The sequence below is a fragment of the Humulus lupulus genome, chromosome 2 (assembly GCF_963169125.1).
Source record: "Humulus lupulus chromosome 2, drHumLupu1.1, whole genome shotgun sequence".
NCBI classification, from domain to species: Eukaryota; Viridiplantae; Streptophyta; class Magnoliopsida; order Rosales; family Cannabaceae; genus Humulus; species Humulus lupulus.
Window position 1 is genome coordinate 18,063,982 of NC_084794.1, and position 20,573 is coordinate 18,084,554.

The following is a 20,573-nucleotide window of genomic DNA, read 5'->3' on the forward strand; positions in this document are numbered from 1 at the left end:
ATCCTTAACCATCTTCCACCTCAATACAGGCCTTTCAAAATTTCCTACAACACACATAAGGACAAATGGAGTATCAATGAACTGATAACCATGTGTGCTCAAGAAGAAGCAAGGCTCCTGCAGGAACAAGGTGAAAGTGTTCACATGGACACCCAAGGCAAGAAACGTAAACCATCCAAGAAGGACAAGGGGAAAAATAAAGTGCCTCCCCAAGGCGATATAAAGAAGGATTCCATCAAGTGTTTCTTCTGCAAAAAGAAGGGACATGCGAAAAAGGAATGCGCCAAGTTCAAGAAATGGATGGATGACAAAGGTAATCCAATTTCATTCGTATGTTATGAATCTAATATGGCTAATGCTAATATTAACACATGGTGGATTGATTCTGGATCAACAATTCACATTTCAAATTCCTTGCAGGGTTTACAAAACCTAAGGAAGCCAGTGGGAAGTGAGCAAACCATCTTATCCGGAAACAAGATGGGCTCACATGTGGAGGCTATTGGAACGTGCCATTTAGTTTTAAGTAGCGGTTTTGTTTTAAAGTTAGAAAAGACATTTTATGTACCAAGTTTCTCTAGAAACTTGATTTCCATTTCAAGACTTGTACCTTTTGGTTTTTCCTTTACATTTTCAGACAAATATTTTAATTTATATAATAAATCTGAATGTGTTGGAAATGATATTTTGTCTAATGGTCTTTACTGCCTTAATTTACAAAATAATACCGCTTATAATACTGTGCACGTTCACGGTGGCAATAAAAGATGTGTTATGAATGAGAATTCCTCTACATTATGGCACCGGAGATTGGGACATATCTCTATTGATAGAATTAGAAGGATAGTAAAAGATGGGGTACTCAATACCTTAGATTTTACTGATTTTGATACTTGTGTGGATTGCATTAAGGGAAAGCATACCTCCAAGTCTAAGAAAAATGGTGTCCATAGGAGTTCTGTAATGCCCCGGATTCCCTAATATGGTTTGATGGCTGGATTAGTAAGCCGGGAGGGCCATAACTGTTTAATTATGCCATTATATGAATTTATGCATGTTTATGAGAATTATATTATAATATGATGTTAAATGCATGCATGTGGGTCCACATTTGTTTACAGGGGTGTTTTGGTAATTTGGCCCGTTGAGGGCATAATTGTATATTTGTTTGCATGTCAATGATATATTGTGAGGCCACATTATAATGTGGATTGGTTTGAGTTATTCGGCATGAGACGATCTTTAAGTATAATTTATCGGGTTGGTCATAACAGGCTTAAGCTCGGGGCTCGGGGTGAGTCTCGGGGTGTTTTTAATGATTAGAGCGTTACCGGGAATTATAGGGTAACGGGATGTGAATTATTGGTGGTTGAGACTATTGAGATTAGCGGGAATTGGAGAGTGTTAATTATGATTAACAAGATAGGTGGAAAGTACCAATTTTACCCTTGGGAAGGCTTTAGAAACTTTTAAAGACCTAGGGGTATTTAGGTCATTTGGTTTGGATGTATATGACCTTTAGATGGCTGTAGAAAAACAGAACAAAAACAGGGTTTTTCCTTCTCCTTCCCGTGCATCATTCTCTTCCATTTCCTCTTTGGAGTTTTTGAGCTCAAAGTGAGGTTTCAAGCTAGGAAATCAAGGGGCTGGGTTTGTAGACTTGGTTCAGCCATTGAAGGAGGTCTAATCTCGGATTTGAGGTGAGTTTTAGCCATTGGTTTCTGGTTTTACTCTGTTTTAGTTTTGAGTTTTTAGTTTGTAATTCTCTTGATGGATAGTTGAATTGATGGAAGTTTGAATGATGTTTAACTTGGGTTTTGATGAGGGTTTGATATGGGTGATGTTTAGGGGTTGGATTGAGTGTTTGGGGGAGGTTTGGAACTGGTTTGAAGGTTTGGTTCCAAGGGAAAACGCAGGGGAAGTTGAGCTGGTGCGTGCTGGTTTTTGGCTGATTTGCATAATGAGCCGCGGCATGGCTGTGGTGCGCCGCGGCCCATGGTGCTTGATAGGAAAAGGCCGCCTCTGTTTGAGGGGCGCGCCGCGATGTAGCTAGGGAGGGTCGCGGCCCTTAGGGAAATTTTGGCCAGAATTGCGTTTTTAGCTTGGGGATTCAAGCCTTAGGCCTCGGGATCGATTCTACTACCCAGTTTAGTGGGAATCGATGTCTCAGAGGCTAGGTTTTGGTTTGGGAACCTTTGTTTATCATTTTCATTGATGAATCCTATATTTTGGTTATGACTAGGTGACCGTCAAGGAATTTAAAAGATTGATCGTTCTCAGGGGTCGTTCTTATAATAATTTTCACTCGAACCAGAGGTAAGAAAACAGTGTATGAATACAGTTGCACTCTGTATATGTATATGACATGCGTGGTTAGTTATTGAAGCATGTTGATTGATATATGTGGACATGGATTGCATATTAAATGCTAGTGAATGTTGATTACTTGTATATGGCACTGACTAGTCAGGGACACTGACCTAAAGGTCAGAAACGGCATAAGCACTCTAAATGCGGGGCCGAATGAAGATTAGATCTAATCAATATCAGCTTTGAATGGCTATATGGCATTAATGCTGGACCGACCCTAAGGTCGATGAACTTATAAGCGCTTGACTAGTCTAAGACTAGTACTCAGAGCCAGGGCATAAAGCCCCGATGATTGTTGTCACATGGCTAGGGAACGATGTTCCAAGGTTATGACTCTATGGTCATGAGGAAGGTTATGTTGGTGATCATTCACCATACACCTATCCTGATCAAACTTATGAAATGATAACTTATCAGTTAAGCCCTGGTGACCCTATCGTCACATGGCTAAAGGGAGCTGTACCCACTTTTGTGACTTTTGCTACTGTCACCTATCTGTTTTGGACTGTTAGTCCTGAATGATTATTATGGTCATTGTTGATATTATATCATGATTTATTATGTTTTCTTGCTGGGTCTTGGCTCATGGGTGCTATGTGATGTAGGTAAAGGAAAAGAGAAGCTCACCCAACCTTGAGTGGAGAGCTTAGGTGGTGTTGTGTACATATTTGGCCGCTTGACCACCACGGTCAGGGAGTTCTCAAAGGGACTAGGGGTTTACCCTATTTTTTCCGCTTAGGTCGGCGGGGATTGTAAATTTGAAACAGTAGTGACCATTTTGTACTGTAAACAACTTGTGAACGTTTTGAATGGCTCATGAGCAGTTTATTTACTTAATGAAATGTATCATTTCCTTTTTGCTGGTTTTTCACCTTAACATGGTAATAACACTTAAATCACGTTTTTAACCAAAGGACTCAGGTAGCGGGTCAAATTTCTGGTTCACTGTTCACCGTAACTGTTCTGGGGTAACCAGGGCGTTACAAGTTCTGACCTATTAGAAATCATACATACTGATATATGTAGTCTAGACATGGACTCATTTGGTCAGAAATACTTCATCTCTTTCGTAGATGATTACTCACGCTACATGTATATCTACTTACTTCATAACAAAAGCGAAGCGTTAGATGTCTTTAAGATATTTAAAGCTGAAGTAGAGAAACAATGCAACAAGAAAATTAAGATAGTGAGATAAGATAGAGGTGGAGAATATTATGGTAGATACACTGAAGATGGACAAGCACCTGGTCCTTTTGCAAAGTTTCTTCAAGAAAATGGGATTGTTGCCCAATATACCATGCCCGGTACACCCGAGCAAAATGGTGTTGCAGAAAGGAGAAACCGAACATTGATGGACATGGTGCGAAGTATGCTTAGCAGCAACCCTAAACTTCCTACATCCTTGTGGACTGAAGCTCTAAAGACATCCGTGTACATAGTAAATCGAGTTCCAACCAAGGCAGTCTCCAAAACTCCTTTTGAATTATGGAAAGTGTTGACCGTGTTTTTGGCCAACGACGTGAGAACGTCAAAAACGATAAAGCCTTCAAGAGAAATTAAACGACACAGACAATTTTGAACAGAAAGTAAATAACACACGCAATTTTTATAGTGGTTCAACCCCAATATGTTGGTAATAGCCTAATCCACTTAGAATTGTGATTATAGATCTGTACTCAAGATCAGATGAACTGAGCCAACTGAGTTTCTTCAGTACAGATTACAAGAATACAAGAATTCTTTCAGATACAAGCACTTTCTCTCTCTAGAAAATTCAGACCCAAAATTTCCAAAAGTCCAAAAAGAAGAACCCTTTTCTAATCCCAAAAGCCATATATTTATAGGCTTAGGATCATACATCTGCTATCCCCTAGAATCGGGATATTTCATTATATTTATTATATTTAAATTACAAAAATATTCAAAATGTAACAGAACACCAAATTTGTGGGAAAAATGAGAGATTCACGCGTATGCCAAGACCGATTCTTGTTGAAGCCATTTCTGGGAACCTTGACGTAGTCTGTTCTATCTGGTTGATGAATATCACCTTCTGGTCGGCCATACCTCTACTGGGCAGTCATGCACTTAGCTGGTAGGACATGCACTTGACTGGTAGGACATGCACTTACCTTTACTGGGCAGTCATGCACTTAGCTGGTAGGACATGCACTTGGCTGGTCGGACATGTGCATGACCAATCAGCCAAGTTCATTCCTGGGCAACAAAGTCATTACTGGGCAGGAAAGTCAATCCCTGGGCAGCAATGTCATTCCTGGGCAGACAAGTCACTCCTGGTCGGTCATGCACTTCTCTGGTCTAACACGACACATATCTGGTCTAGCATGACACATCTCTGGTCTAGCATGACACTTCTCAAGCCAGATCACTTTATCATAACTCTGAGAAGCCAATATATTTATTGACTTATTAATGTGTCTTTTATGGACCATGTACTGCTACTTGTCACCTCTATTGCCACGTCATCGATCTCCAATTTTTGGGGATAACAGAAAGGTTGGAAACCGAGTTTGCAACATGTACGCATTTGGGGATGCCCATCTGAAGTTAGGGTATACAATCCACAAGAAAATAAACTGGACCCAAGGACCATAAGTGGATACTTTATTGGTTACGCTGAAAGGTATAAAGGTTACAAGTTTTATTGTCCATCTAATAGCACTAGGATTGTGGAATCAAGGAATGCAAAATTTCTTGAAAATGCCTTGATTAGTGGGAGTGATCAATCCAAGGACTTAGGTTCTGAGAAAGATCCTTCAGAACCCTCCACCTCAAGAGCAAGATTGATTGTGGTTAATAACACCCCTGCAGTCCAAATGGATGTTGAACCACCACAACCAATTGTTGAAGTTCAAATGGATCAAGTTGTTCAGGAGTTGCCTATAATTGTTGAACAACAAGCTGAACCACCCGCTCCCCAAGAGCCTACTGGTGTAGCCTTAAGAAGATCCACTAGGGCGACAAAATCGGAAATACCTAGTGACTACATTGTGTATTTGCAAGAATCTGACTACAATATTGGAGCCGAAAATGATCCAGAAACGTTTTCACAAGCTATGAATAGCAAAGAATCGGAACTGTGGTACAATGCCATGAATGAAGAAATGAATTCTATGAAGAGCAACGAAGTCTGGGATCTTGTTGAGTTTCCTAATGGGGCGAGGGTTATTGGGTGTAAATGGGTCTTCAAAACAAAGAAAGACTCATTAGGCAACATTGAGAGACACAAAGCGAGACTCGTTGCTAAGGGATTCACTCAAAAAGAAGGAATTGACTACACGGAGACCTTTTCTCCGGTATCTAAGAAAGATTCCCTCAGAGTTATCCTGGCATTAGTTGATCATTTCGATTTAGAGCTGCAGCAAATGGATGTGAAAACTGCCTTCCTAAATGGTGACCTAGAGGAGGAGGTATACATGAAACAACCAGAAGGATTCTCCTCTAGTGATGGTGAGCATTTGGTGTGCAAGCTTAAGAAGTCCATCTATGGTTTAAAACAAGCGTCCCGCCAATGGTATTTAAAATTCCATGATGTCATCTCTTCTTTTGGATTTGAAGAGAATGTCATGGATCAATATATATACCAGAAGGTCAGTGGGAGTAAGATTTGTTTTCTTGTTTTATATGTGGACGATATTCTTCTTGCAACCAATGATAAGGGCATGCTACATGAGGTGAAACAACTTCTCTCAAAGAACTTTGAGATAAAGGATATGGGTGATGCGTCTTATGTCATTGGCATTAAGATCCATCGAGATAGATTCAAAGGTATCTTAGGTCTATCTCAAGAAACCTACATTAACAAAGTTTTAGAGAGATTTCGGATGAAAGATTGTTCACCAAGTGTTGCTTCTATCGTTAAGGGTGATAAATTAAATTTGATCCAGTGTCCAAAGAATGATTTTGAAAAGGAAGAAATGAAGAACATCCCATATGCTTCTGCTGTTGGAAGCTTAATGTATGCTCAGGTGTACACACGACCTGACATTGCCTTTGTTTTCGGGATGCTAGGAAGATTTCAGAGTAACCCGGGATTAGACCACTGGAAAGCTGCAAAGAAAGTTATGAGGTATCTCAGGGTACTAAGGATTACAAACTCATGTTCAAACGAACCAACAACCTAGAAGTAGTTGGCTACTCAGATTCAGACTTTGCTGGTTGTACTAATTCACGTAAATCAACCTCTGGTTACGTGTTTATGTTTGCCGGTGGAGCTATATCATGGAGGAGTAACAAACAGACCTTGACTGCTACTTCTACTATGGAAGCTGAGTTCGTTTCGTGTTTTGAGACTACATCGCATGGTGTATGGCTAAAGAGTTTCATTTCAGGCCTTAGAGTTGTAGATTCTATATCTAGGCCATTGAGAATGTTCTGCGACAATTCAGTTGTTGTATTCATGGCTAAGAACAACAAGCGTGGTAGTCGAAGCAAGCACATCGACATCAAGTACTTAGCCGTGAGAGAACGTGTTAAAGAAAATAAAGTGGTCATTCAACACATTAGCATTGAATTGATGATTGCTGATCCTATGACGAAAGGCTTGCCACCTCATAAATTCAAGGATCATGTAGTGAACATGGGACTTGGTTCCCTTATGTAAATTTATTGTACAAACTGAAGTTATTATCAATGAAACTCTTATTTTGATGTTTTCTCATATTTATGCGTATCTTAATTTTATTTGAGAAAATTTTATCTTCATAGGACCTGAATAAACATAAGGTTTATTCATTTAAGTACATAGCCACATAAATTACATTGTTATGTAATAAATATATTGTAATACATGGAAGATAATACTCGTCATAAAAAGATGACCTATCGCCATGATTCATGTGTTTATTATCTAACAGGGATGATCGTCGGGCTTAAGTAATACATTAATTTAAATGCTGACCAAGTGGGAGAATGTTAGAATATTTATTTAGATTTGGTATATAAAATCAATTTGTTACAACTAATTGATTTAATATATTAAAGTCAATATTTAATTTATTGACAAAATATTCTAATTAATGGTCAACATTGTTAGTTACCTGATTTTGTTGTTACCCGATTTTTCATATCCTAACTGATTGAGAAAATATCTCAATCTGTGGCAGAGACTCTGATGGTAGGTCTCACTCTATAAATATAGAGTACCGGTCCCCAAGCTCACTACTCATTCTGACTTTCAGTAACTCCATCTAAAAGAGTTAGTGAGAGCTTGGAAGCCCGTGTACTCGTTCTAACTTCTGTTTCTTTTCTTTTGTAGATCTAAGATTAGATCAAGGTTATCAATTGCAATGGCTGGAGGTATACAATATTCGATCCTCATTTTGTATATGTTCATTCTATATATTAATTCCGCCTACATGTATATATGATTATTCATATGCATACATTTATTTTAATCTAACAGTATATTGATAGTTGATTCTAGGATGGAAAGGTTTGTTTATAAATGGTAACCTCTGATTTTAGCGACAGAAAAAGAGAAGATGGTATTTGAACTGGACCGAAAAGTTGCATCTTTTTTTTACAATAGTTATTATTGTCTTTCAAAACTCAGAATCGTGTAAATATTTTATTTTCATTGGTGCTATGCGGATAATTTGTATATATAAATATTATTGTTGTTATTGTAGGATTTTTATACTGATAGTGATTTGACCCTACACCAACTCAGAAGATCAATTTAAAATACCAAGATCAAAATGACCTTTCCCAAGACTAAATACACTGCTCAATAAAGTGGCACGTTACACACAAATCAATAATACCCTATTATTTAATATTGCCTTTTTTTGTATTCAAATACTATATTAGATCTTTTTCTTTTTCTTCTTTCCTTAACACAAAAACGTATTCTGAACTTTAGGGTTAGGGAAAAACCAGAGAACAATATATTCAGAGAAAAGAAAAAACAAATCAGAGATGCAAGATGAGAGTGGAGGGAAAATGAAAAACAAACACAGTGATTTATCGAGGTTCGCCCCAAATCTGGACTACTTCCTTGTTGAGCTCGCCTCAGGGATGCAACTCTGTTCTTTCACTAGTCAATCAAAGGTTCTGTACAGCAATGGAGGATCCAAGTCACAGATTGACTGGTAAGCCTCAATACCCTTCTCTTCTTTACTTTTGTTTCTCAGTTTATCAACTTTTTCTCACTGAAACTAACTATCTCTCTTTTCTTTCTTTACATGAACACCTCACGAGGTTCTTTCTTTCTCTCTCAAGATCTGGAAACACTCTATTGGAACAGGAGCTTATCTCTCTAAGATCTAGCCTTATCTTTTGGATGATATGATTTTCTGAACCCCTTTCCTCTTATTTATATATTTCTGTAGAGATGCATATCTGTGAGAAGTTTGTTTAGACTGTTGTATTGTTCTGTTTATAAATTTGTTGAGTCTGCTGTGTTGAGCTGAGTTTCTGGTAAAATAATCTTGCCTTGTTGTAATTATCTTGATTTGAGTAACTATGTTCTTGATTTTTTGTAACCGAAACTTTGTATGAAAGCTTATAAGGGGATTTAAAATAACAAATTCCACCTAAATTCACTTATAAGTTTTTCTAAGCATAGTGAAACACTTCCCTGAGGGTCCTTACTTTATTAGTAATGGTTAGCCTCCATTACTAATTCCCAGCAAGCTTATACAGTGTCTGAACTTAGCTAGGTTTATTATCTTAGTACCCATATCAGTAGGATTCTCTTCTGTAGGTACCTTTTCTATATTGACCACTCCTTGAGTTACCTAATCCCTAATAAAATGATACTTAATTCCCACATGTTTAGTTCTATCATGAAATACAGGATTCTTACACAAATGTATACAACTCTAGCTATCTGAGTAGACAGTAAGGATTTCCTTTAGCAGCTTTAGCTCTTCCATTATACCCTTGATCCAAATAGCTTCCTTTATAGCTTCAATAATAGCCACATATTCTAACTCAGTTGTAGATAAAGCCACTATAGGTTGTAGTTGAACTCTCCAGCTGACACAGTTGCTTCCCACTAGGAAATAGTAAGCTGATGTAGACTTCCTGTGATCTCTGTCCCCAGCAAAATCAGCATCACTATAACCGTCTATTAGATTACTGTTAGAATACTTAGTAAACTTTAGGCCAATGTCAGTAGTGCCCAATAGGTACCTGAATACCCATTTCATTACCCTACAATGCTCTAACCCAGGATTTTCCATATACTTACTGAGAACACTTATAGAATAAGCTAGATCAGGTCTTGTACATACCATGAGATACATAATAGAGCCAACTACATTTGAGTAGGGTACCTTACTCATTTCTTCTATTTCTGCTTGTGTTTTAGGGCATTGCTCCTTGCTTAGACAGTGTTGGTTAGTCATAGGTCGTTTGGTTGTCTTTGATCCTTTCATTGCAAACTTCTCTATGATTTTCTGTATGTAATCTTTTTGAGTTAGGGTTAGGACTCCTTTTTCTCTATTCCTCTTTATACATATCCCTAGGATCTTAGTTGATTCTCCTAGATCCTTCATTTCGAATTCTGACTTGAGCCATCCCTTCATGAGTTATACTTTGTATCTCTCTTTACTGATAATGAGCATGTCATCTACATAGAGCAGTAAGTAAATAAGTTCTTCAATTTTATTCCCTTTGTAGTATAGGCAGGTATCATAAAAGCTCCTGTTGAATCCTTTCTTACTCATAAATTCATCAAACCTTTTATTCCATTGCCTAGGTGATTGCTTGAGATCATATAGGGATTTAATTAGTTTGCATACTGGTTTTCCTTTCCTTTAACTTCAAAACCTTTAGGATGTTCCATATATGTGTCCTCTTCTAGCTCACCATGTAAGAAATCTGTAGTGACATCTATCTGATCCACTTCCAGATTGTATTGAGTAGCTAATCCCAACATAATCCTTATAGTCTTGTACTTAACTACTGGAGAAAAAATTTATGTAAAGTCTATCCCTTCCTTTTGGGTAAATCCTTTAGCCACCAGTCTTGCCTTGTACTTTATAAGATTGCTTTCATCTCTGCCTTCTTTCAACTTGTACAACCATTTCTAGGTCTGGTTCTTTATTAGTGAAGCCATTTCCTCATTCATAGCCTTGATCCAATGTCTAGAGTCCTTGTATTTTATAGCTTCTTCATAGGTAGTTGGTTCTGTTCTATCTATCCCTGTAGCACTCATAAAAGCATAAGCTAGAACTTCCTCCCAGGCATTGAAACTGAATTTCTAGTTTGGCTTAGATGTCCTCTTAGCTCTATCTCGGGTTAGTTGATAATCTGCAAGGGATTCTCCTTCTCTTCATTGTTTGGTTCCACTTGATCTGTGTCTTCGGGTACTGTTTCTTCTTGTACTGGTTCATTTTGTGTAGTTGTTTCCTGCATATTTTCCACCTGATCAGTGTTGGATTCTTGTGTTCTAACTTGTGCATGATCTGTCTTTGATTGGTAATTTATAGTGGTACCTGCATGGTTAGTATTTAAAGACATATCTGCACTAGAAACAGAGTTAGTAACACATGGAAAAATGTCTTCTTTGAAAATAACATCTCTACTAATAATAGTTTTAAAACCAAAATTTTCTTTAACCCATAGCTGATACCCTTTAGTGCCCTCATGATACCCTAGGAAGACACACTTTAAAGCCCTAGGCTCTAACTTGCCCACACTTTGGTGTGCATAGGCCGCACAACCAAATACTTTAAGGTTAGACAGATTTGGTGGCTTTCCCGACCACATTTCCTCTGGGGTTTTACATTCTATTGCCCTTGATGGACACCTGTTTACTAAATATGCAGCAGTTATAACAGCTTCCCCCCAAAAACTTTTGGCTAACCCTGATTGTTGTAATAAACATCTTACTTTGTTCATTAAGGTTCTATTCATCCTCTCAGCAACACCATTTTGCTGAGGGGTTAACCTAACAGTTCTATGCCTTTGGATACCCACTTCTCTACAATATGAATCAAATTGGTCATTGCAGTATTCTAGGCCATTATCTGTTCTTAGGGTTTTAACTTTGTGATTTGTGAGGTTTTCTATGAGTGTTTTCCACTTAATAAACTTTTGAAAAGCTTCACTCTTATGTTTGAGTAGAAAAACCCACACTTTCCTAGAACAGTCATCTATTATAGACATAAAGTAAGAACAACCCTCATGTGTAGAAATCTTTTCTGGACCCCATAAATCTGAATGCACATATTCTAAAATTTCTTTTGTTTTGTGTGTGCCAATGCTAAATTTTAGCCTATGATGCTTACCAAGAATACATGATTCACAGAAGTCAAAACTACTCACTTTATCCTTACCAAACAAGTTTTGCTTACTCAGAATTTGTAGCCCTTTTTCACTGATATGCCCAAGTCGCCTATGCCACAGTATAGCTTTTTGATCTTCATTTGCTTGAGCTATTGTGTTATTGCACTGAGTTACTAGTTCCCTTTGTAAGTAGTACAAACCTTCATGTTTGTGTCCCTTTATGATGGTCATGGCTCCTTTACTTAGCCTCATGGTACCTGCCTCAATTTTGCTTACAATACCCATGTCATCTAGAACACTTATTGAAATTAAGTTTCTAGCAAGGTTAGGAACGTACCTTACACCTGTTAGTGATCTAGTGACCCCATCAAACATCCTGAAACTTACTGTTCCTGATCCTTCAATTTGACATGTTTGATTTTTTCCTATAATGACTTTTCCACCTGATGAGTCCCTATAATCAGTTAAAAATTGTTTAGAATTAGTCATATGGAAAGTACAACCTGAGTCTAGGATCCCATCATCTCTGAATGTTGTAGCGGCTACATAGACTTCACCACTGTCATATCCCTCACTTAAATTTGTAGATTGGTGTTCTGTCGTGTGTTTAGATGAATGGTAATCTGACTTGTTTGATTCAGAATCTTGTCCTTCTAATCTGCACTTGTTCTTTCTTTGCCAAATGTAGCAGTCCTTTTTCATATGTCCCAGCTTTCCACAATGGAAACACCCTTTAGGATCAGATGGCCCTCTTGAACTAGATCTGCCTCTGTTATTGTTTGGCCCTTTAGAGTATCCTCTGTGTTGACTTCTGCCTCGATTATGACTATGATATGACTTCTTGTGCTGAGGTTTTCCTTGACTAGAGTTTAATTCCCCATGTGATGAACCCATCTTTTCATTCTTCATCTCTAGGTCTTTAGATTTAAGGGCTGAGATGACTTCTTCAAGGGTAATTTCTATCCTCCCATATTTAATTGATGTTTTCACTTCCCTGTAAGAATCTGGCAGTGAGTTAAGTATGATAATAGCTTGATTTTCATCACTTAGGGATTCATTCTCTCCTGAGTTAGCCAGCTCAATATGCATTCTTAGGAATTCATCTAGGTTTTGATCCAATGTCTTTGAATGACTCATCCTGTAGCCAAATATCTTTTCCTTCAGAAAAATCTTATTAGTTAGGGATTTCTGTTGAAATTGCTCTTCAAGTTTCTTCCATATTTTTGCTGGGGTTTCTTCTTTGTCCACCAATCTGATAATAGCATCTAACAGATTGAAAATTATAATCCCAATAGCAATTTCTAGAAATTCTTCTTGTTGAATCTTTGATGTGTTTTCTGGCCATTCAATAGGATCTTCAAGAACCCTCAATAGTTTCTGTTGTGCAAGCAGTGGCCTTATCTTTCTCCTCCAGATCCTATAGTCACCTGAACCATCAAACTTGTCAATATCAATTTTAATATTACTCATGTTAGAAAATTCTAAGTTCAAAATAGGTAAATCTGGAAGGTGTTCAACCGGATTATCCAAAGGGATATCCACAAAGCTTCATGTGTCGAACTCTATCTTTGGAGGATCATCTTCCTCCAGTCTTGATAGCTTTCTTGATCACACCTTGAGTTGAATCTTCCAGCCAAGAACCTGGCTCTGATACCACTGTAGGATTTTTACTGATAGTGATTTGACCCTACACCAACTCAGAAGATCAATTTAAAATACCAATGTCAAAATGACATTTCCCAAGACTAAATACACTGCTCAATAAAGTAGCATGTTACACACAAATCAATAATACCCTATTATTTAATATTGCTTTTTTTGTATTCAGATACTATATTAGATCTTTTTCTTTTTCTTTTTCTTCTTTCCTTAACACAAAAACGTATTATGAACTTTAGGGTTAGGGAAAAACCAGAGAACAATATATTCAGAGAAAAGAAAAAACAAATCAGAGATGCAAGATGAGAGTGGAGGGAAAATGAAAAACAAACACAGTGATTTATCGAGGTTCGCCCCAAATCTGGACTACTTCCCCGTTGAGCTCGCCTCAGGGATGCAGCTCTGTTCTTTCACTAGTCAATCAAAGGTTCTGTACAGCAATGGAGGATCCAAGTCACAGATTGACTGGTAAGCCTCAATACCCTTCTCTTCCTTACTTTTGTTTCTCAGTTTATCAACTTTTTCTCACTGAAACTAACTATCTCTCTTTTCTTTCTTTACATGAACACCTCACGAGGTTCTTTCTTTCTCTCTCAAGATCTGGAAACATTCTACTGGAATAGGAGCTTCTCTCTCTAAGATCTAGCCTTATCTTTTGGATGATATGATTTTCTGAACCCCTTTCCTCTTATTTATATATTTCTGTAGAGATGCATATCTGTGAGAAGTTTGTTGAGACTGTTATATTGTTTTGTTTATAAATTTGTTGAGTCTGTTGTGTTGAGCTGAGTTTCTGGTAAAATAATCTTGCCTTGTTGTAATTATCTTGATTTGAGTAACTATGTTCTTGATTTGTTGTAACTGAAACTTTGTATAAAAACTTATAAGGGGATTTAAAATAACAGTTATGTTAGGAAAATTTTATGTTATTGGAAATATTTATCAGACTACATTTATTATTAAGGATGTCATTATGAATAATAAGTTAAATATGCATTGAAATATTTGAAATGAATAATTTTTTTGATATATGGAAAAAAGATGACATTTTTATTGTGAATATATGTGTCGAATATTCTATTAAATATTACAAATTTAATAACAAAAATATATATTTTAGTGACTAAAATTATTTTTTAATGTAAAAAAAATGAAGGATTTAGTGACATTTTCAAATGCAATCTTGGTTAGAAATGAATGTCACTAAATGTAAATAATAATGACATTTTGAAGTGTTACTAATAATTTAATACTTTGGTGTAGTGAAATCTTCTATTTTACAAATATCTAGAAAGTTCTCAAGTAAAGTATTCTACAAATGTCTAAAATATTCTAGAGTATTCAAGAAATGTTTAGTAACCTTTAATAGATGCAACTATCACAAACTCCTCCAAAGATTTGAAGGTCTTTTACCTGGGTTTTTGAAGTAAACCTGAACCAGTTTTTCCAGGTAGTAAACCTGAATGCTTTACAGTTGGGACAGCATTGAACCCTTGTAGAAAAGGTAAAATTTATTATCTCTCGTCTTCTGGAGATAGTTTTCCACCATATTTACTTAAAACGATTGTGGATTTTGGCTCCCCACAACATTTTCCAGGTGATTATTTGGGCATTGTTCGATTCCTCTATGGTTCCTAGGGATCGCACAACTAACTGATTGTCAACTTCTTCTATATGTGAGCATGCACAATACATACAGCCACACAGACCTTGAGTATAGATAGGCCGAACTTGCAGTTGGAGTTCCCAACTAAAATTATTCCAAATTTAGAAAAATACCATAATTTACCAATACAGAAAACTCCCTATTAAAAAAATACTATTATTTACATTTTATTTAGAAAAATATCATATTTTTTGTTGGGCATTTATTATCGCACTGTTTTCATAAGATTATGTCATTGCTATTTTTTTATTGGTGGCTGGTAGTAGCTAGGTTGTATTGGTACTTGGCTATCTTTAATTGAAGATGTTCATATATATTGTTGGGAACTTGGGAGAATGAAGAATGTTTATTTACTTAAATGAACTTTTACTTAAATTTGATTGAGGTAATCGTTTAGTTGGAGATGTGTATTAAAAAAAGACTTCATTACTAATTAATATACCAAAATTGCTTGGTAAACTAGTACACTACCAATTACTAATACCCAAAAATTAATTCTTGAGTTTTTTGTTATTTGTATTTTTAGAAGTTTGTGCAAAATTCTTAAAATTCTGTTGCAGAAGTTAATCGTGGTTTGATATGATTAAACTTCACAATCAACGCATTTAAGAGCATGAATACTTAATTTTATCGACTCTTTTTTAGTTCTAAATAACATCAAATATCCTATTTGGATGCAAAAACATCAATTAATTAAAAATTGAGAAATTATTTCCCAATATTAATAAGCTTACCATTTCTATAAGAGGAACTAATAATTCTTAGAATTCTTGATCACATATATATATATATATGAACTTCGTATTCCCAATCCAATTGGTTATTATGGGAGAAAATATATGTACATATATGTGTGTCTTTTTTGGGAAATGAATGTATATATGTACCATACATCTACAACCCTCGCTAATAAAAAACAGAAAAGAAAATTAACTAATATCACTACGGCTAACTTGATGATTATACAAATATCATTCAGGTTTAGAAACAAATTAAAACAAAATCAATTTGTATCCAGATACATTTGTGATATTATTCTTGAATATTTACACTTTCTCTTTTATGAATTTTTTTTCTCCAATTAATAACAAGCCAAAGAAATAATTTACAACTAAAACCAAGGAATAATAGACTGAAAAAAGTACAACAAACAAATCCGAATATCAAATTAGCAAAGATCACTTCACTGACAATCCTTTTCCTTTTGCCCATCCCAACACAAACCCACCACCCTTACCCCTTTGCCAAATCCAACCAAACCCTTTAAATTAATTCATACAAAATACAAATTAAAGAATCAATGTGCAAGAAGAAAAATATATAAATTAAAAGAATCAACCACACCCCTCCCCCTAATCAGTTAATAAAGCTAGCTAGCTAACAAAGACAATCTTTTTTTATATATATATATAATAATAATTTTTTTTTTTTTTAAAAAACACTCAACTACTACTGCATGCACATGTTCTTTCCTGTAATCCAATCATGTAATCACCAAGTGGTCCCTTCTTAAAAGGTAAAAACATATCACGTGATGGCACAGGTCAACAGCAGAGAGCACCCAAGTTCATGTGTCTGTTCTTTGGTGTCTGATTAGGTAAGGTACACTTTCAACTCTTTCTTTCTCTCTCTCTCTTCACATTGTTCAGATCAGGAAAACTGGCTAATAATAAGCAATTCTTCTGAATCAAACACTTGTTGCTGTTGCTGTTGCTGTTGCAGCAGTAGTATATACTTTACTAAATCTACTGAGAAAATCATCGAAATTGATGATCACTTGCTTCACTTTCCCCCCCACTTTTAGTGTATAAAAGTTCTAACTTATCCATACGTAGCTTTTGAGTTTTGACCATAATAATAACGATAATACAGTAGAAGGTTATGAAGAAACATTGAGAAGCTGCTGATCATTTTTATCAATTGGAGATTTGGTAGTGTCCCCCATTGACGATTGTGATTGACCAACATTATTTTCCATCTTCTTCATATTTTGTTGGTGATATACTTGCCTCAGTCTCTCTATTTCCCTCTTTAGTGCTTCTTGATGAGCTGCATTACACAAATATATATATACATATATATGTTATTACCAAAGAGAAAAAATTAATATATAAACACATGTATAAACGTGACACGATATCATGTATATACTATATTATATGTAATTTGTGACAACCCACATTTTAATAAGTGCACATGTTCTCAGATGCGGCATTGTCCAAACAAGGACACATATGGGCACACATGTTTGTATGAAAATTAAATTCATTTATATCCCATCAATCATCAACTTTCTTTTGATGCCTCCAATAATAAAGTAGTGTAAATGGACAAAGCTTAACAAGGTCTATCGATAGATAGACCTAGCTAGCTTTGTATAACAGATTTCGATCATACCAATAAAAGAAATTTATTTAGGTCTTCAGTGTAGTGCTGTGCTGTAATGGGTTCCCACTTTCAAATGGTACTTTCATTAAATAAGAAACAGTGTGTAGTCACATACATATATAAATAGAGATTACAAGAAAAGAGCTCTCACATGAAGCCTTTCTTTTATTTTCATTATCACACTCTTGAGCTACCATGTGATTGACCCTATTATAAGACCTCTTGTGCATTGAATGTTGGTAGATAAAAAAACAAATGAAATTTTTGAAGCTAAAAAACTTTGTGATATCAACATCAATATGAGAAAATGGGAAGTAGTGTACATGGTCCCAAAATTTATTAGATTTCATTGGGTAGCTAGATTAATCATTTGGGTTGGTTGAGTTTGAGTAGTTAGGTGATATTTTCTCCCTTATTAGTCATTAATAAACCAAATTCTCATAGCTAATTCTCTTTGTCCAATCATAATATACACTACACAGAAGGTAGAGCAATGCAACTATGCAATGATTCATTCTATTCTATTCTATTCAACTAAATTTAATTATTTGATGAGAAGCAATTGTAGCTATTCTCAATCTTGCATTCTCATATGATCAATTCATCATGTAGAGTGCTACTTCAGCAAAAATGATATAAAATTATATTAAATAAAAGAAAATAATTCAGAAGAATAAACAAATAAAATTACCATCATCTTCACAATTTTATTATCGATCAACTAAATTATTTTTGCATTCTATGTGTGAATAAGACCACAAAATAATTCTAGTATAATGAAATCCAAATTAAACCCCAAATACCAGCTGAATTATTATTAATTTCATGTATGGATCAATATAGAATAATAGAGTAATAATATAGGGATGATAATGAATCCTAATTGATAGTTTAGATAATTAATGAAGGGATTAAATAAGCACTAACCATCTTTGAAAATCTTATCCTGAGCCAAAGCAGCGATTCTTTGTTTAAGAGCACTGTTGTCAACATTAAGAAGCAAGCGTTGATGATCCAAAAACGCAACTCGCGGTGAAAGTACTGAAACTTCAGCCTACAATATCATGCAAATTACGAAAATATATATTATATAATTAATTAAAACTACTAATTCAGACTCAATTTTAATTAGACCACATATAATAACATTAACGTAACATTAATGATTCAACACAAAATTAATAATAACAAATAAACATACTTGCAAGGAAGTAACACTGCGTTCAAGCTCTGAGATGTACTGTAGCTTTCTGACCCGTGATCTCTGTGCGGATTGTCTGTTCGCCAAGATTCTAGTAATGCAAAAACATATTAATAAAAAAAAGAGTTTATTGAATAATTAAGTTAAATGATTAATAAAAAAATGTAATAATTATAAGTGTAGTACCTCTTGACCCTTTTAGGATCAATTACTCTGTCGTTTGCAGCGTTGGTTGTCGTTGTCCCAGTCGGGTTGGGTTGCGAGTCGGAGTTGCATTGGCTATCAACTTCTTCCGATTCATTCTTGACCTGCTGTTGCTTACTACTACTCCGATCCAGCTGCATTTCCTTCTCGTCGTTGATGCTGTTATGATCGGACGGCGTCGAAGGGTTCGAGGACGACACGTTGGGCCCCGCCACGGCCATCGAAGCCATTTCGTCGTTGAACATCGACATGAACTGTTCGTCGTCAAATCTATCGAACTCTCCATGATCATTGTTATTGCCACCACTACCACCACCGCCGCCACTTCCGGGAAGCGTTGCTCTTCCCTGCGGCGGCGCAGCCCCCGAGCCGCCTCCTCCGCCGCCACGGCACTCGTCCAGCATTGGCGTCTCAAGAAAAGTGATGGAATCGCTTACCGATCTCCTGTGGGAGCCTCGCCTGGCCGTGGAGAAATCTAGGAATTCGTCAACCCAAGATGGATTCGTGGCTAAAGATGGAAGCTTCCCGTGCGAAACGACGTCGGGCCAATTGGGTAATGTCATGTTTGGAATTTTAGGTGGTAACTGTGCCATCACTACAATAATAGACAGAACCGGAAAAAAAAAATAAAGAAGAAGATGAAGATGATGATGATGATAAAAATTCAAACTTGAACCAACCCAGAAGCTATAAAAATATCTACAAGAAGACCCAGTTCTCCAGAAATATTGTATAGTAGCTATAGACGTACAGTTTCGAGAAGAAGAAGCAATAACAAAGATTAGAAACTTGTGAGAAAGGGTGTTATAAATATTAATAACAAGGGAATGAAGAGGATAGTGAAACCAAGAGAGAGTTGGGAAATGAGAACAAACAAACAAACACAATGGGAACGACAAGAACATTGATCATTTACAGATCCCAATAATAAATAATAATAGTTTAAGGCAATAATAATAATATTATTATTGTTTTAGATATAACTATATCTATACATCTATCTATATCTATGGGTTTGTGCAGTGTGGGGTCACATGGGGGAAGGGATTGGACAGCTATGTACAGGCTGTGGCTTGAGAGGAGGTTGGAACTCAACGGTATTACAGGAAAGTCGCCAGTAGTTTAATATAACTAGCAAGGGAATCGCCCACCACGTGCCCTTGTAACCTTAATTATAATAATAGTATGTATATATAAATCTTCTTCTTCTTTATCATATTTAGCTACTTATTAACCCCACTAGTTTTGGACCGTCCGATCAATCTTTTGATTGTGTTCTTTTTATCTTTTATATATTTCTATATATGGGTTTATGGATATGTGATGGGTTTTCCATCGCTCCGAGTTATGTAGTTAATTTACTACTCTTTTGTTCATGGCCGTGGGAATTTTCTAATTTGTTATAGGCTAAATATGGTTGATTGATCAATACTAGATGAGTTTGATCCTTTGAGTTACGTATAATGAGTTATTATGACTACTCTAGATGACTACAAGTTATTAAGGATAAGATTTTATGTAGATTATATATCCAATATTGGCAAAAACATGTTGAGATGTTCTAGGGAATTTAGTTGAGTTGTGATATTTATATATTTTCAATTATTTAAAAAATGTATTACTATATATATTGCAATATACACTCACTTATAAATTACTAATTTTAAAAAAAAAAAAAAAATTTAGAGTACGTACCTGTTACAATCGTTTTTATTCTGTATACCTAGATTCGACGTGGCTAAAAAAATCGTCATACAATTGATGTACGTATTCAAGATATTGTTGGTATAAAAATAAATGAATATTTGATATCTCTCTAATATT

At 35.9% G+C, this 20,573-nt stretch overlaps 2 protein-coding genes across 3 annotated transcripts; both read right to left on the minus strand.

The window, feature by feature from the left end:
* Window positions 1-9,218: 9,218 nt before the first annotated feature.
* LOC133813993 (secreted RxLR effector protein 161-like) lies at window positions 9,219-9,926 on the minus strand. Its single transcript, XM_062247016.1, has one exon. The coding sequence runs from the start codon at window positions 9,924-9,926 to the stop codon at window positions 9,219-9,221; it is 708 nt and encodes a 235-aa protein (XP_062103000.1).
* Window positions 9,927-16,205: 6,279 nt separating this feature from the next.
* Window positions 16,206-19,812, minus strand: LOC133817404 (basic leucine zipper 61-like). Of its 2 annotated transcripts, XM_062249913.1 has the most exons (4): window positions 18,732-19,804; window positions 18,546-18,636; window positions 18,272-18,398; window positions 16,206-17,005 (listed from the first exon to the last, which is right to left on the minus strand). In XM_062249913.1, exons 1-4 carry the CDS (start codon window positions 19,652-19,654, stop codon window positions 16,836-16,838), a joined length of 1,311 nt encoding a protein of 436 aa, XP_062105897.1. In that variant the 5' UTR covers window positions 19,655-19,804; the 3' UTR covers window positions 16,206-16,835. The 2 variants fall into 2 exon arrangements, with proteins under 2 accessions (XP_062105897.1, XP_062105898.1); XM_062249914.1 differs by lacking the exon at window positions 16,206-17,005 and having other exon boundaries at window positions 18,267-18,398; window positions 18,732-19,812.
* Window positions 19,813-20,573: the final 761 nt, after the last annotated feature.

Bases quoted from the DNA above. Each gene is read 5' to 3' on its own strand.
- LOC133813993 (XM_062247016.1), bottom strand. From the start codon at position 9,926: ATGAAGGGATGGCTCAAGTCAGAATTCGAAATGAAGGATCTAGGAGAA.
- LOC133817404 (XM_062249913.1), bottom strand. From the start codon at position 19,654: ATGTTCTTGTCGTTCCCATTGTGTTTGTTTGTTTGTTCTCATTTCCCA. The intron at 18,399-18,545 runs GTATGTTTATTT...ATGATATTGTAG, and splicing joins GCAGTGTTACTTCCTTGCAA to GCTGAAGTTTCAGTACTTTC. The intron at 17,006-18,271 runs GTTAGTGCTTAT...TGTGTAATGCAG, and splicing joins GGATAAGATTTTCAAAGATG to CTCATCAAGAAGCACTAAAG.